This window comes from Tauraco erythrolophus, chromosome 2, assembly GCF_009769465.1.
Source record: "Tauraco erythrolophus isolate bTauEry1 chromosome 2, bTauEry1.pri, whole genome shotgun sequence".
NCBI lineage: Eukaryota > Metazoa > Chordata > Aves > Musophagiformes > Musophagidae > Tauraco > Tauraco erythrolophus.
Window position 1 is genome coordinate 19337103 of NC_141466.1, and position 16673 is coordinate 19353775.

The 16673-nt window shown below is 37.7% G+C and overlaps 1 protein-coding gene across 3 annotated transcripts in view; it reads left to right on the forward strand.

Annotated features, from left to right (window-relative positions):
- Positions 1 to 16673, forward strand: part of CDK19 (cyclin dependent kinase 19) — a 132783-nt gene that overhangs the window by 44211 nt on the left and 71899 nt on the right. For all 3 annotated transcript variants that reach the window (XM_086631264.1, XM_086631267.1, XM_086631266.1), the window contains exons 3-4: positions 1936 to 2046; positions 14348 to 14488. In XM_086631264.1, coding sequence (XP_086487390.1) covers positions 1936 to 2046; positions 14348 to 14488 — 252 coding nt within the window. The remainder of the gene's footprint in view (positions 1 to 1935; positions 2047 to 14347; positions 14489 to 16673) is intronic.

The following is a 16673-nucleotide window of genomic DNA, read 5'->3' on the forward strand; positions in this document are numbered from 1 at the left end:
TGTTCTGATAGATGGTGACCACTGCTATGTAGTTTCCTTGTGTGGGGTGGGTGACCAGTGGTGTTGGAGAGCTGCAGAGTGTGCACATTCCTGTCTTGTTTTCGTATAGCACCTTTCTGTTAATGCACAACGCTTTAGGCATTCTTTCTATTCTTATGCTCTGCATAATATTTCTGTCAACTTTTTTATTATGTGCTGGCATTTGATATGGAACTGTATTCTCTTTGGCTTTTTCTTACTGCAAAGTTTTACTTATTTTGAGAGAATGCTTTATTCATTTGTTTTGGTTAATTTTAAAAACAATTTGAAATTATTTTATATTGCCATTATTGCCAAGAGTATGTTTAGGAAAAGTCTAATAGCAATTTAAAAAAAAAAGTACCTGCTATAATGTTTTATTTTCTGCTCCTAGTTTAAAAATTATCCTAAAATGAAAATAATTCTTTATTAAAAAAGAAGAGAAAAAAGCAGAGGCATTGCGTCAAATCCCTACCAGAAAATAATTTTTAATATTTCTAAAGACAAGGTATATTGAAAAATCTTTTGATGCATGTCGAAGAGGCAATTTTAATCTCTAGGGTTGGTTTAGTTTATAATTCTGCAAGTTGTTACTATTTGTTAAGTGACAAAATGATTTTTACTGTATCTTGTAAGTGATACCTGGGCATGAGTACCGATCAGTTCATTAGGGAGGAATTTATTTCTTTTACAGCTAGAAATACTTAGTGTTAGGGAGAGGAAGAAACAAAAAGATGAAAACATTTCCTGCATGGTAGAGAAAGCATTTAAATGATTTCATTTGTGGGAAAACTGGAATAGATTTCAGCGGTTGTAATATTCTTTAGAAGATTTCTTGTCTTGACAGATATCTGTATAGCCAAAGGATAATATAATTTAAAATTAATCCCTTTCCTTATTTTCCTTTTCCCCCTGAAACAAACATTGTGAGTCTCTTTCTGTAAGGTGAAAAAGGAGGAGATCCATTTCTCTCAAATGTGCCTTGGAACCTACTCCATGTACTATTTCACCATTATAAATTGATTCTCAGCAATTTATATACTAGTGCTGCAGATGCAAGCAATTTTCAGTTAAAACAGAAGTGATCTGTCATTCTTGTGACTGCAGTATGGAGGGGGGAAAAAAGAAGTGATTCCATGGAAATTATATTTTTGGGAGTACTGCTTCCCAACTCCTCCTGAGGACTGATTTAATCTGGCAGAAAGGTGACTTCAGCAGCTGTGCTTGCTTTAATGTGCTGTCTAATTAGTTGTGAGACCTAGTTTTCTTTCCAGCAAGCAGTAAATAAGCTTGGATTTATTTCTGGATTACAGGACAGTAGTTGAAACAACTATTAGAAAAATGATTTTGGTAAACTTTTATTTGAAAACACCCTTATATGCTGAGAACAACCACCCTGCGGACTTCCAGGCAAGTGAGGCAGGGATGCAATGCAAAAGAAAATTATTGGTAATACATTAATTATGTCGTGATGAAGAGCTGTGGTGTCCACATGGAGAACTGGACCAACTGCATAAGTTTCATTCTGACATCCTTAAATCCTGATGTTCACCTTTGATGAGAGAACAGTTATGTTTGTGTGTAGTTATATCCTTTAGGTAGAAGCTGAGGGTGAGTGGGATAAATAGGCAGGATGGACAGCTGTGTGCTGAGTGTGGGACGGAGAGAAAAGTAGGTAGTGATGGTCAGCTGTGCTTGCAGAACAGCAACCAATGCCCTGGAGACTGCGTATATCCTCATGATTTTGACATTTTGAGGGTAACGTGCAGAATCAGTGGTACCTTTTCTTCTAGGGCCTGTTTTAGGATCACTTGCTTGTTATTTGTGAAGACACCTGTTTGGCTTTTTGTTGTTATTGTTGTTTTTTCTTTTCTTAATAAGCGTAGAAGTAACAAGAGCTTCTCTGTTTCTCTGCAGCTTTTACGAGAGCTGAAGCACCCTAACGTGATTGCGTTGCAGAAGGTTTTCCTTTCTCACAGTGACAGAAAGGTTTGGCTGCTCTTCGATTATGCTGAACATGATTTGTGGGTAAGTACAGATTTCCCTGAGTGTTTGAGGTGGTGTAACATGAGCTTGTTCAAACTGAACTGTGTGTGGTGTGCCTTTATGTAGTGCAGAGATGCATAAATTTCTTGCTCTGTAATTAGGGGTCTAACTGACATCCTGTTCTTTGTACACTTTAAAACCTGCTAAAGGCTATGTAGAATTTTTAAAAGTCAGATTTAATTTTGAAGCTAGAAGGATTTTCCTACAAGCTTTAATTGGAGTTAAATAATTTCTAAATTGAGACCTTCTAAAATAGAGGTGGTAAACGTATGTAATATTTTCTTTTTCCTGCAGTTTTACACACACACACAAAATAGAAAAAAGGAGAGGGACTGCTTTACTGAATCCTCTCACTGAGATACAGTGGAAGTGACCAACATTCAATCATCTAATTCTGAACAGTGTATTTGTGACCATATGAGTGGAAAGAAAATAAGGACAAGAAAAAGTAAGCACTGCTAGTTGGGCCTACTGAGGAACTATCACTACGTGGAAGAAGACTAGAGACTTAGATGTCTGTTTCTGTTTCCAGCAAAATATGATATGATATGATTTGATTTAATTAACCGCAGTAGAGGTGGACATCAGTGACATCATGAGTTGAACTCAGATACAAATATTCAAGCTCCACACCTGTCAATACGATGTGAGTTGCTTGGACGTGGATTTGTGTTTAAACCCCAAAAATATCAAACACTTACTAAAAGTAATCAATATGATTATAATTCCTTTGAAAATACTGGCAAGGAGAGGAAGTAGTAATATTAATTCCAACATTACTTTTTAAGGCTTCAGTAATACAGAAGTTGCTATTACTAGTGTTAGTGACTAATTGCTCAATTTTTTTGTATTTAGCTCTCAAGAGCTAATGAATATGCACTCGTAAGTGACACAGAATTGTAATCTGGAAGGAAAGTAAACTTAGACCATGCAAAAAGATACTTCTGACTCAGAACAAGTAAAGTCATGGTACTTCATTCCCCTTCATATGCTTAAAAAGTAATTAATTTGATTTTTCTTATGGGGTAGCAGCTTTGTGTTTTAAAAGTTTTTTTCATCAAAGTTCAGTGTACGCTGTGCGTTTGTGTATTTCTCGTAACTGGTGACTGTGATGATGAATAGGAATGCAGCAGCTAAAACCCGTAGGGGCAGAATTTGTTTGTGTATCAGTTGAGTTACTCATTTTATAGAACAACCGCAACAAACGCGTTTTACTGCTACATTGAATGGCATGTTTTAAACACCTTTTTTCTAACCTTTTCCGTTTGAATTTATTTCGGGCATGTGGTTTTTACACTGCGTGGTGATTTTTCACATGATTTAACAGCTTTAGATAAAGAATCACTGCACTCTAATGTTCTTACCACTCCTCACATCTGGCTGGGTATTGGTCGTAATCTCAGTGAAGTTAATTCTTTTCCATTATTTGAGACTGAAATGTTTGTTACGGTAGTTATTTGATGTGAACTGGTCTCCCACTTCCTAACTCTTACTTTTTTTTTTCCTCTGGGACATGCTGCACAAATCATTCCTCCTTTCCTGTATAGTTGCCCATGTTTCCTTGCTTCTTAAGCCTTTGCCAGGAATTCTTTTTCCTCCCTTACATAAAGTTAGCCATGTTCAAGGCACTCTTGGTTCTGGCTTAACCTTGGTCCTCATTTCCTTTACTGTCAGCACTTCCCAAGCATCACTCTTAATTCCCCTTTTGTCTCTTTTGCTCACTCCCAACTTTGTGTCTTTTTCCACGCTGCCCTCCTACACATGGAACAGCCTCCCAATTAACGTACGTAAAGATCCTTCACTATCCTCCTTCAAAAATATCCTGAAAATCCACTTATTTTGTAACGCATTTCAGTAATAACAACCACTTGTCATTCTGTCTGTGTTGTGTTGTGTTTTGCATTTCCTGTGCTTTACAGCTTGTGCCCTTTCAGCTCTTTGGGGTAAAAATTGTAGTCAGGGATTGGCACATTTTGTTATTCCTTAGCACCATGTGCTCTCCCAGCACTACATAAAACCAAAAGAAGTCTATTCATTGTGCATATCAGTTGAGAAGGATTTAAATTATGGAATCATAGATGTGCTGTCACTAGAGAGACATAGATTCCCAGAGAGCAATGGTTTCAAATGTAGGTAGCTTACTTACCAAAAATTGCCTGTAAGTGTGGGAATCGTGTGGGAATCGTCCTTCTGTTCAAAGCTGCTCAACTTTAGTAACTCCTGTTGGCTTCAATGAGAACAGTAAATGCTCATCACTTAAAAACATCAGATTAATTAAAATCATTACATTTTCAGCTTCTGTACTGGAAACATTTGGCAAGAGATGAATAAACTATATTAGATGGTATCTTATTCAGTTCATTTTGTAATACTGGAAAAAAATTGTCCTGTTCTAATGAGGAAAAGTTATGGTGCCAATTAAGCTTATTAAAAAGTTCTTTTATGGTGAGCAACAGCTTTTTTTTTCACTTTACATTTAATTCTCAAGGATTAGACTGCTCAAATCTGAAATTTGTATAGATAGCATCATACTTTATAATCTGCAATAACTTCTGTTGATACCATTACCAAGGGATGAAGAAAGCTGCACTAATTTTTTACCTACTTTTGACAGGTATCGGTGAAGATATTGTGTTGTCCTTGCCTACAAACATATTCACCATTTAATAACCATAAGCCTATTGCAGATTTTTCCTTCACCACCTCTCAAGTTACATTATACAAAACAATGCAAAACCATTCATGAGATTACAATAAAGACTGCCTAAGAATATAGCAATCCTTTTGACCAATGTTTGTTTGCTTTAATTACCAAAATTCTTAGTGTAATCCACAAATGGGTTCCTTATTTTTCTTGACTATTAGTCTCTGTCAACTGGTAAAGTTCTTAGGTTGTTGGATGTGCCACGTACGTTAATTTATAGTGTATTGTCTACACTGTCATCACTGCTTATATATGCTCATGCTATGAAGTAAATGCAAGATTCCTTACCTTGTTACCGTAGTGTAAAAGGAATATCTGACACAAGGTTAAAAATGTGTACGTCCACAGATGCCATTGAATATCTCATATGTTATAGGCCACATCCTTTCTTAATTCCTGGTAACTTGCTTCGGTCTCACACCTTTAGATTCCAATTGTGTGAAACTTTCAGCTTCAGGTGTTCATAGCCACAGAATCAACCATCTCCTGTTCCGTCTCTTGGGAGAGACGTTCCTTTTTCAATGTCTGCTGCTAATGTCTTTGACGCTTTTACTCCAAATTATATCAATTTTTTTTTACCTTGTTTAATTTATGTTGAGATTAAAAAAATGTAATTCAGTTATCACACAGCTAAGTTAATCTTAAATCCCTGAGTAGAATTGATACTATTTTTAAGTTACCTTTTCCATTACTCAGAACTTCATAGTCTTACAAACTATGCATGGATGAAATCTTTCCAAGAAAAAGTGTAATTCCTTCGACTAATATGTGTGGTTTTCTGCCATGTTCATTATTGACCTTAAAAAAAAAAAAAGTTTTAAAAGCATGAGTTTTGCTGGTTTATCACTGAGGAATAACTTATTTATAACTTATTTTCCTATTCAACTTTCATATATGTTCTTATTTTACCTTAGTCTTAAGTTGTACACTACTGTCCAGAACTTCCTCTGTAAAGCTCATGCACTTTAAGACATTTTTCAAATTTGTATTAAATACATTAAATGCATGATTATTACTTAATTGGAGTTTAAGTAAAGTTTCATGCAAATGAGATATGCTCTGGAGGTGAATTCCATTTGTTGTCAGTGTAGTTACTTCTAGCCATTGGAGAGGTGATAGTACTTGGAGCTTTTCTTTTGTTCCCAGTTTCCTATACTTTTACAGCATCAACTTTCTAGTATTGGAAACATTTTCTAAAGCACACAGTTTTAGTTTTAGTACTGCAGATAAACACACATTCAATGTCTTCAATTCCATACTCTATATTTTTACATAGGATTTTTGATTCTAACCAACACTTTTGTAACTCTTTTTTTAATATTCTGAATTCACAGGGTATCTACTTTTCGAGCTATGCTACAAAGTTAATTCTCAGACTCATTTAATATGTGCATGTAACTTCAAAGATTTAAGATCACCTTTATTGAAAATGTATGTTGTAACTTAGAAGTTTCTGAGTGTTTTTTAATATCATTCTCACAAACGGTGATATTTTTATCACGGTAAATACGTTGAATGTGTTTTATAGCCAAAAAAAAACATTGTTGGTTCTTAATAAGTGATTAAATAAATCATAGAATCATAGAATGGTTTGGGTTGGAAGGGACCTCAAAGATCATCTAGTTCCAACCTCCCTGCCATGGGCAGAGAAATCCTCCACTACACCAGGTTGCCCAAAGCCTCATCCATCCTGGCCTTGAACACTTCCAGGGATGGGGCATCCACAACTTCTCTGGACAACCTGTTCCACTGCCTCATCACGCTCAATGTAAAGAATTTCTTCCTTACATCTAATCTAAATCTACCCTCTTTTCAGTTTAAGGCCATTGCCCCTTGTCTTATCAACATATACCCTTGTATTATTAACTATGTTTAGATAATATTGAATGTGATGACACATTCACTATCTAAGACCAGTTAAACCATGACCTGGGTATTTTTTAGGTCTGGTTGAATGTTTGTCTTTTATTATTAGATTCCAGTGATTTCTAACAAATAACTGGTTAGCAGCAAATACCACTGAGAAACTTAGAGTAAAATTCATCTTGAAATTATTGTTGATAATAATAAAAATGTATAGATAGACTGACTTTGTATTATATGTAATACTTGTTAAGTATATATTCTGATTTTTAAAAATGTAGGGTAGAGATAATAAACATAGTAGTTTGTATCCAAAAATAATTATCAGTTAATGGAAAGGAGAAAATAATCTTCTTACATGTGAATTTTGTGACACTAGCTGACTAAATATACAAATAAATATAGTTAATTTCAGCTAACAACGTTTTGACTAATGTTCTTATCTGCTAAATGAAGTTATGAGGGTGGTGCATACCTATTTGTGCAATAAACTTGCACATTTGTTTAGTCATGTGAATGTATTCTTATAGATTTGAGTTTCAAAAAGTCTTCCTCAAATATGGTGTAATCAATTATAATTCTTTCTTCCACTAGGCTTCAGTTTAGCTCTTCATCACGAGGATAATTCAGATGCTAGTTGATCACAAATATTTTTATATGTATGAAAATACTTTTCTCAGTGTAGCAGTTTCATTTTTCTCTTTTAATTGTCTATAGTTATGTGTATGTTTTTGTTTTAATTCCGTTCTGCTTCACTAGGTGACTTGTAGTGCAGTATTCTCTGTCATGTGCCTGTTTACCAACATAGGGTTCTGCTCGCTGGCAGAAGAATGTGAGGTTTGTTGGAGCAGAAGGGTGTGGGCTGGAATAGCTTTTGACTGCTTTAAAGTAACAATTTTTATCAGCAGCCATTGTTATGGGAAGTCTTTAAAGCATGATTTGTCCCTTCCAAATATAACGGATGGGGTCTTTTTGACACTGAAGTGGTGGTTGGATTTCTTGCAGAGAGCAGCACCATTTCTTGTCGATAGCTGTTGGTTCTGAAAATGCACTTATCACTTCACAAAACTTGCTTTTTCTGCCAAAGTTGTAGGGATTTGAAGGTAGTTTGCAGATTCATTTTCTGTACCACGATGTCTGAGAATCGGAGGAGACAACAGGTAGGAGCAGACTTCAAAATCTGAGGCAAGCGTGCAAAACCATAAAGTGTGGGAGGAATTAATGGGCACAGGGTGGTGTGAATACTGAGTGTTTCAGATATGTACTGAAAGGATAGTTGAATTCTGATGTTTTTTATTACTGTATAGAGTTATTTTGACACATTTAGGTCTGACGGATCTAAAAGCACTAGAAAGACTCCAGCAGAACCTGGGAAAAAGGCTCTAAAGCTGTTTTGCTCTGTGCTTCAAAGCAGTTGTTTAAAACAAGTTACCTTTAGCAAAAGTTAGTGTATTAAAGCTCCTTTCACTGTTACCTAAAACGTTGACCTCTTGTTGCTTGGAAATGGATTTTTTCATTAGACATTATCATCAATGACATTCTAAAGAAGATATTCGATGATGGCAGTGTACTGGCATCATTTAGAGGGAGGCTGTTGAGGCTTTTTTTTTCCTCCCTCCTCTTTTCAAGGACTGTTATGTGTTGATTGCTGTAATGCTCCCAAAATTGGAAACTTAAGTGATTACTGTAGAAATACTTTTACCCACGTTTGTTTTGATTTTATTTTATCTTACTGATATACTCTTAACAAAATTTTTTTAGTATCTAAGACTTTGGTGTCTGAAATGAGTCTAAGTGTAGGCTTAAGAAGCTGTGATTTATTTTTGGAACAGCAAACAAATGTTATTCAGTTTAGTTGGGTCTATCTTTGCTTGTTCTTTTTGAAAATGGTTTCAAATTTTTAATGCACGTTTAGTTTTTGTACCACCTTTAGATTTTGATGTATTTTTCTATAGCCTTTTAAGTGCTTTACATTTAACACTCAAGAATATTTGTCACCTTTGTTTGAGTATTGATTGCTGAAGAGAGACAGTAGAAATAATTTTATGTTTAAAATGAGACTTGAAGTCATATAATCTGAATGTTCCTCTTGACCTTGACACAAATTTAATGTGTATGCAAGCTTCCAGCTCTTTAATATTAAAATGTAATTTTACTTTTTACTGGCACATTGACATAATTCTGTTTTATTCTCAAAGGTTGGATTAGGGACTGGATAGAAAGAAGGGTTTTTACTAAAGTCTGGGAGCAAACAGACAATTTACTTCAGCAGGGAGAGGCATCTGTGTTGACATGATTTGATTTCAGTTTGATGGAGATTCATGTAATTTTAAAATAAGCATTGCCTTAAGCAGTATAACTCAAGAAGTCAGATTCTCTAGGGGATTGTGTCTTGAGGTCTATGGATCATCTCATGTCAGTTGAGGTTGAGACCTCACGCTGTAACTTCATTTAGTCAGACACGCATAAAATCTGTCCTTTAGCTGCCTTCTTACGTCCATGAAAACTTTCCAGGTCTGACTTGTTTGTTTGTTTTAACCTCAGCCATACTGAACAGCAATTCTTGGAATTGTGAGTGGGATGACACAATCACAGAGAGAGTATGTTTGCATCAGCTTGACTTCTTTGGAAGCAGGCTAAAATCAGGATCTTTTTGAATGCTCAGTTTAACTGCTGGGTAAATACTAGAGGTTTTCATGGAAAAAAAAATGAATGACTTGGCTCTGTATTGTCATACATTACGTTTACTTTGTTTATGGTGGAGGATTTAGAAAGCGTACATAGTTCCTCATCAGCCAATTTTCAAACCAATTACCACACACTAGGTAACATAGAAGGGAGACAACTACTAGGCTGAATACGGTTTCATGAGCCTCTTCTGTATTTTCTTTTGGAATGCTTAGCTTTCTTTCACTTCTTTATTATTGTTTATATGGTCTTGGCTTTACTAAAGCTAAAACGATCTTGCTGAAATAAGCCAGTTCATCCATTTTTCCCCTCAATTTTATTACATTTTTTGAAGTTGAAAATTGGGAATATGCACTTAGTAAATAGAACCAATAGTTCCAGAGGCTGCAAAACAGCAAATTGTAGCAAGCCTCTGGAAGCTTCGTTACTTTTCTAGAATGTTAATAAATTTATACTTTAGTGTTGGTTAGTGAAGTATTAATTTAATTTAGAATACAGACTTAAAGCCACTGCCACGAAGTCAATGCCTTGTTTAAATTTAGAACAAAATATGTAAAAGCAATAGAAATATTTTTACATGAAGTTTATTTTCAAAAGTGAATACCTAATTGGCTCACAATGCTTATGGCATACAATCAGTGGCAGCATGTTTTTAAGATCTGGGAATCTCAAAATACAGTTGAATGGAGAGGGAAAGTGACTTGGCTCCTTTTGCTTGAATAAGTTTGAATATTGCTTGAAGTTTCATTTGCCTCATATGACAAGCATTCTGCTTTCATTTTCATAGGTTCATAGATTTCTAGGTTGGAAAAGACCTTAGAGATCATCGAGTCCAACCATCCCTAATCCCCATTAAACCATATCCTCAAGTAGATCATTTTGAAGCGTCTTACATATCTCAGAAGGAGACCTTGCATCTACAGTGTTCTAAGGAACTAATTAAAATGAAATTATGACTGAATAACATTGGAGATGGGTTTCTGTTCTGTAGCATGCGATGATACAGTGCACACTGACAATTTGGACTTCCCTAAACTTTTGCTGAATGTGGCTGGATATTTTCCAGTTGTGGCCGGGTGGTCTATCAGCATAGGGGAATGAAGTTATCTTTAGAGGGTGACAGTGAAAAAAGATGGGGAGAATGCTGAAGCTTTTTGACTCTGCTCATCTTGCTACAAACATGCCTCTGTGACTTGACTGGATTGTGAAAGTCCTCATGCTTTGTTCTTAGTGGTTATCCGTTGGGCTAAGACTCAGCAAAGAACTTGGGCATACCTCAGCTATAAGCTGCGATGTTCCCAGAGAGAGCTGCAGAATGTCCTTACCTGCTGGGGTTGAAGTCTGTACTCCCAGCTCACGGGACAGTCTTGATGCTATGCTATTCTGCAAAAAGTATTTATTGAATCAGAGAAAGGAGGAGTGTGGTTTTGAAGCCTCATTCACTCGCATAGTGCAGTTACGTATAAAGAACATCCTAGTCTGAGCTGGAACCTGCACCCATTTCTACACTTGAGGTCTTGGATTTAAGCTATTAAATCTTAAATGTTTTGACATGGAAATAGTCCATCTCACTGCCATGGCTGAAGTCAGCAGAATTGCTCAAGTTAAAGTCCTTTAGAATACTTGTGCTGGTGTAGCATCCTTTGCTTAGGAACTTATTGTACACCTGATCTGTCTATCTCCAAAACTTTTGTCAAGCTGTTACCACCATTCATTTATTTCTGTTTTGATGATATTTTTTTTTTTTTTTTCAGTTTGAGGAATATGTTCCCACAACAGTGGTAGGGCCATATAGACATATTTCTGAAAAAATAAATAAGAAAAAGCTTGGGTTTGCTGCCTCCAGTAGAAGAGATACTGTTCAGCAATCACATCTATTTTCCCTTCTGTTTCTTAGATGGACAGTGCCATTAAAATTACTGTTTAGTGTTGGTTATGTGCGTTGGTTTTTTTTTCATATGGCTAGTTTCATGCAAGAAACTGGGTGACCTACTTTTTTTTACAAAAAAAGAGAGTAAGACTTGGTCACAAGCACTGTAGATTCATTCCAAAGGCATGGGACAAATTCAGCTTTTCAGTTCCCTGTATTATTTGTCCCTACAGTATGTTTTCAGTTTAATTTTTGTTCAGTTCTTTAATCTAAACTGTGATGGGGTTAAGTTTGTGATTTGATGAATATAAATTTCTGTAGAGTAAGCTGGCAACAATAATTTTTATTTGCTTTTGTAGGAAATTGCATTTCATCTAGTGATGATATTGCTTGCTTAAAGCAAAACTATCAGTTTAAATTCACTTCTACAGTTCAGTAACTCCTTCATGAAAGGAGCTTGCTTGCTTTGCCTTTTTGACTGGGACAAGCAAGCATCATGGCAAAGTGATTTAGGGTGTCAGAGGCAGATAAGAGCAAGCTCTGCCGTCTTCTGGATCATGAGCCAGCTTTTTTGGTAAGTGTCACTGTGAGCCTCAGCTGGCAAGTCTGGCTGTGTACCTAGCAGGGTGCTGATTTAGTTATGCTAGCTCTGGTTTAGAGGTAACTTGCGCATCTAAAGCTCGGTGTAAGGGTGGATTATCTGCCTCAAAAGTTCACCTAGGTGTTCCTGTGGAATGAGAGGGAGAAAGAGAAAAGCTGCTGCTTTGAGTCACCATGGGAGACCTTCCTCTCCTCTACCTTCTAAGCTTTGCTTTGCCAATCTAGATTAACAGGGTCTTGTTCCTGACCAGATTCTTGCATTGCTTTAAACGCCTGCTCAGTCCTGTAGTTTCTCAAGGAACAAAGCCCTCAGCAGGGTTTCCAATCCGTTGGAAGGAACTGGGAAGCCGCAGGGGAGGGCAGGGGCAGAAACCAGAGAGCAGCAGCCGGGTGCTGTCGCGCTCCCTTCCCCTGGTAACCAAAGGGGCTGTCTTGGGGCCAGAAGCAGAGTGTTCCTCCTTAACGCATCCGTGGTGACATGCATCCTATTATGTTTCATGGGACCCCGTTTCAGTTTCTATATGCCTTTATTATAAGGAATAGTGTTTTTGTGGATGCTGATCAGTTTTAAAAGGGTATAGAAATCCCTTTTAGTGATTACATGCACCTTTGCACCTTGAAAAAGGGCTGGGCTGAGTTTTTGGGTCTCTGTGTTGTGACCTTTGTCTGTTGGTGCACCTGTATTTTTTTTATACCAGATATTAATAAAGATAATAATTTGGGGGGGTTATGGTATCATTACTGCTTTATAAATCATAATGTAACTGCACATGAAGGTCATTATGCGATAAGTGTTGTGCCATACTGGAAGGTAGGGACTCCCACTTGGAAGTTTTGTCAGTTTTGTCACAGAATCTTCTTGTGACATGACAAAAAAAAAAAAATTCCAAAGGAAATCATCCCTGAAGGCTTTCCAGTATAGTTTTCAGAGTGATTGCACAATTAAAGGATCAGGTACTAAGAGCTTGTTTTGTTTACTGATCCTCACTTGTATATTAAAAACAGATAATCCTGTAGATTTTTTTAATACTGTTTTTAATATACAGCCATCACTGTTGTATGTGTCGTAGTGGAAGGCTCAGTGGGAACATTACTGTTGATAGGCAGTAAGCAGGTTCTTGTTCTGAGTAATTTGAGGTTTTTTTGCTTTTTTGTTAAATTTCTCTTTAAATACTATAGTCTACATCTTTGCTAAGCACAGTTTGACAGTGGCTAAAGTACTGGTGACAGCCAGACGATAGCATTTACCACGAGGAAATATTAACCCGTTGCCATTTTCATTGGGAACAGTAGGGACAAACGTGGTGAGGGGGGGGGTGGTGGTGGAGGGAGCAGAGGTCTAATGAAAGCACAGCATTGGCTACCTCTTTATCTTGGGGAAGGGGATGATCTTGAATGAGACAAGTTCGTTTAAAGAATTGGGTAATTAGTAGTCTTGTCACTCTCCAGATTAGCATTTTGAAACGCTTTCAGTAAAAATGCAAACTGCCTTTATTATTTGTCTTTCAAAAAGCACATAATTGAAAACTATTTCGTTATTTGAAATGCTTCTTTGAATTGCCTTCAAAATGGAGATTTTTTTTTGTTCATCTAAATGAATGGATTTAGTTGTTTGCTGAATGGTAATATGTTAAGACTAGGTTTGTGCCTTGCGTAGCCCCACCTTGTCTGAGGATTGAAAAGGTAGAAGGGCCTCAGCCCACTTTATTTCTTGGACAAGGCAGCAAACTGAAACGTAACCCATCATCTCCACATTGATCTTACAATAAATATTAATTAGTTTATGAATATTTAATGAGCTCTCGGCAATCTTTCCATGATCCTTTTTTCATTCCGTCAGACGACTAATGCTGGAATACTTTTCTGCATTCCATTTCTCAATTTCAAGTGGTATTTGTCCCCTATTGGGCTGACTGACTTCTGTAATCCAAGAGCCACTTGCTTGTCATCATCAATGAAGTATGCAGCCAAAACTTGGAAGCGAGAATATAACCATTTTTAGATGTTAGCACATGATCTCACCCTAATGTTGTGGTGTGGGGTTTTTGGAGTCGTGTCCTGTCCCCCCCTGCCCCTTTAAATATTTATTTAATCTCTTTACTGGGGTTCTGATTTAGGGGGGAACAGTAAAGTTAATTGCAAGCACTCTGTCCTGGGTATTTTTGGAGAGGAGGAAGGAAGATGTGAAAGCATAGAGTGCAGTCCTCTTTCTAGTAGATACTGCTGTTTTGGAAGCTTCTGTTCTAGCAGCTGAGGATAACAGGATCCCAAATGGGGAGGAGGGAGGGAGGAGAATGTCTAAGACCTTTTACTGGAGGTAAGTAGCCAGTCTTTAGATGTTAACAAAAGCTTGACAGCTCTTTTTTAAAGCAACTCAGAGAATAAAAGCAATTTAAGAAAATTGTGAGCACATCACTATTACTTGTAATTGCAAAGTTCAATGAACTTTGTATTTCATTCCATTATTTAGTGTTAATAGTTTAAAAAGACTGACAGAACAAAAAAAACCTTTCTACTTATCTAATATGCTTCATGTTTCTACTTTTTTTTGTTTCTAGCATATTATCAAGTTTCACCGTGCCTCAAAAGCAAATAAAAAGCCCATGCAGTTGCCAAGATCTATGGTTAAATCCCTACTCTACCAGATCCTTGATGGAATCCATTACCTCCATGCAAACTGGGTGCTTCACAGAGATCTGGTAAGTGTTGCATGTGTTACCTGGTCAAGAAAGTTTCACGTGCGTGGTGGTGGGTAGAAGAAAAGTCCCTATTAGTAATCTTGCGTATCGATCCGTACAGATCTTCCTGTTATTGTTGCAAGAGACTGATGGAGACTTTAAACATGAAAACAAACTATGTTTTCACATTGTTTTTATCTGAGTCATCTGAGCTCAGACAATGATGCTAGATCCGGTAAAAGGATTGCAGATATCAATATCTGAAAACAGCACATGAGCCAGCTGATATATGTTGGTTGAACATTCTTAAAAGTTTGTGCATGACTTTGAAAAGTCATTTAATTAGGAAAGTGATTGATACCCTTGTACATTGTTTGGCTTATGTACAAGTTACCATAAAAGCTAGGGAAAGAGTAGTTTTTTCATGGCGTATTTCTTTTCCATGTGGTATTTTTTTCTGACCGTGGGAAGAGAACTATGAAAGAGTTGTCATCTTGAAATTTCTCATGACCTGAAGTGGCTCTTTTAAGTCGATTGCAAACTACAAGGGCAGACAGTTGCCTTGTCTTAGTTACCCTTTTCCCCTTAAAGTTTCCCACCACTCCTCATACTGAAATGAAGTGCTACCAAAGGTCACAAAAAGAAGAATATTAATATAGGTATAGTGCTTGCTGCCACTTGCATCGTAGCTAGAATTTTTAGTGTGAGACAAATAACATCATGGTTAATATGCCAAATCTGTTCTAATAGTTATGCTATTGTAACATGAGTAGTAGTTATGGTAGGAAATGTAGTGTAATCTGTGCATAAAGCCACTGCTTTTATTTGGTTATCTTTCGCAGCTGGCCCCGTGCATCGAAATAGGGATGCATGTCCAGAAACTTACAGTCACTAGTTAAGTTTTGTGAGACATAGATGGATCTTGAGTATTTAGTAGTAAATAGGAGCTTGGATTAGCTTTTGAATGTAGACCGAATGTTTTCCTGAAAGATATGAATAAACTAAGGGAGGCCTGGAACAGAAGTCACAGACATAGGGAAACCCTCAACTACACCAGGTTGCCCAAAGCCTCATCCAACCTGGCCTTGAACACTTCCAGGGATGGGGCATCTACAACTTCTCTGGGCAACCTGTTCCACCACCCTCTGAGTGAAAAATTTCTTCCTTATATCTAGTCTAAATCTGCCCTCTTTCAGTTTAAAGCCATTGCCCCTTGTCCTATCATTACATGCCCTTGTAAAAAGTCCCTCTCCAGCTTTCCTGTAGGCCCCCTTTAAGTACTGGAAGGCTGTTAGAAGATCACCCCAGAGCCTTCTCTTCTCCAGGCTGAACAGCCCCAACTCTCTCAGCCTGTCTGCATAGCAGAGGTGTTCTAGCCCTCGGATCATCTTTGTGGCCCTCCTCTGGACCTGCTTCAGCAGCTCCATGTCCTTCTTGTGTTGGGGACTCCAGAGCTGAACACAGTATTCCAGGTGGGGTCTCACGAGAGCAGAGTAGAGGGGCAGAATCACTTCCCTCGACCTGCTGGCCACACTCCTTTTGATGCAGCCCAGGATACGGTTGGCTTTCTGGGCTGCCAGTGCACATTGCCGGCTCATGTTGAGCTTCTCATCCACCAGCACTCCCAAGTCCTTTTCCTCAGGGCTGCTCTCAATCCATTCTCTGCCCAGCAGCCTGTACTTGTGCTTGGGATTGCCCCGACCTATTTGCAGGAGCTTGCACTTGGCCTTGTTGAACTTCATGAGCTTCTCACAGGCCCACCTCTCCAGCCTGTCAAGGTCCGTCTGGATGGCATCCCTTTCCTTCAGTGTGTCCACAACACCATACAACTTGCTGAGGGTGCGCTCGATCCCACTGTCCATGTCACCAACAAAGATGTTAAATAGCACTGGCCCCAGTACTGACCCCTGAGGCACACCACTTGTCACTGGCCTCCACTTGGACATTGAACTGTTGACCACAACTCTTTGAGTGCGACCATCCAGCCACTTCCTTATCCACCGAGTGGTCCATCCATCAAAACTATGTCTTTCCAGTTTAGAGACAAGGATGTCATGTGGGACAGTATCAAATGCTTTGGATAAGTCCAGGTAGACAATGTCAGTTGCTCTTCCCCTATCCATCAATGCTGTAACCTCATCATAGAAGGCCATCAAATTAGTCAGGCAGGATTTGCCCTTAGTGAAGCCATGTTGGCTGTCACCAA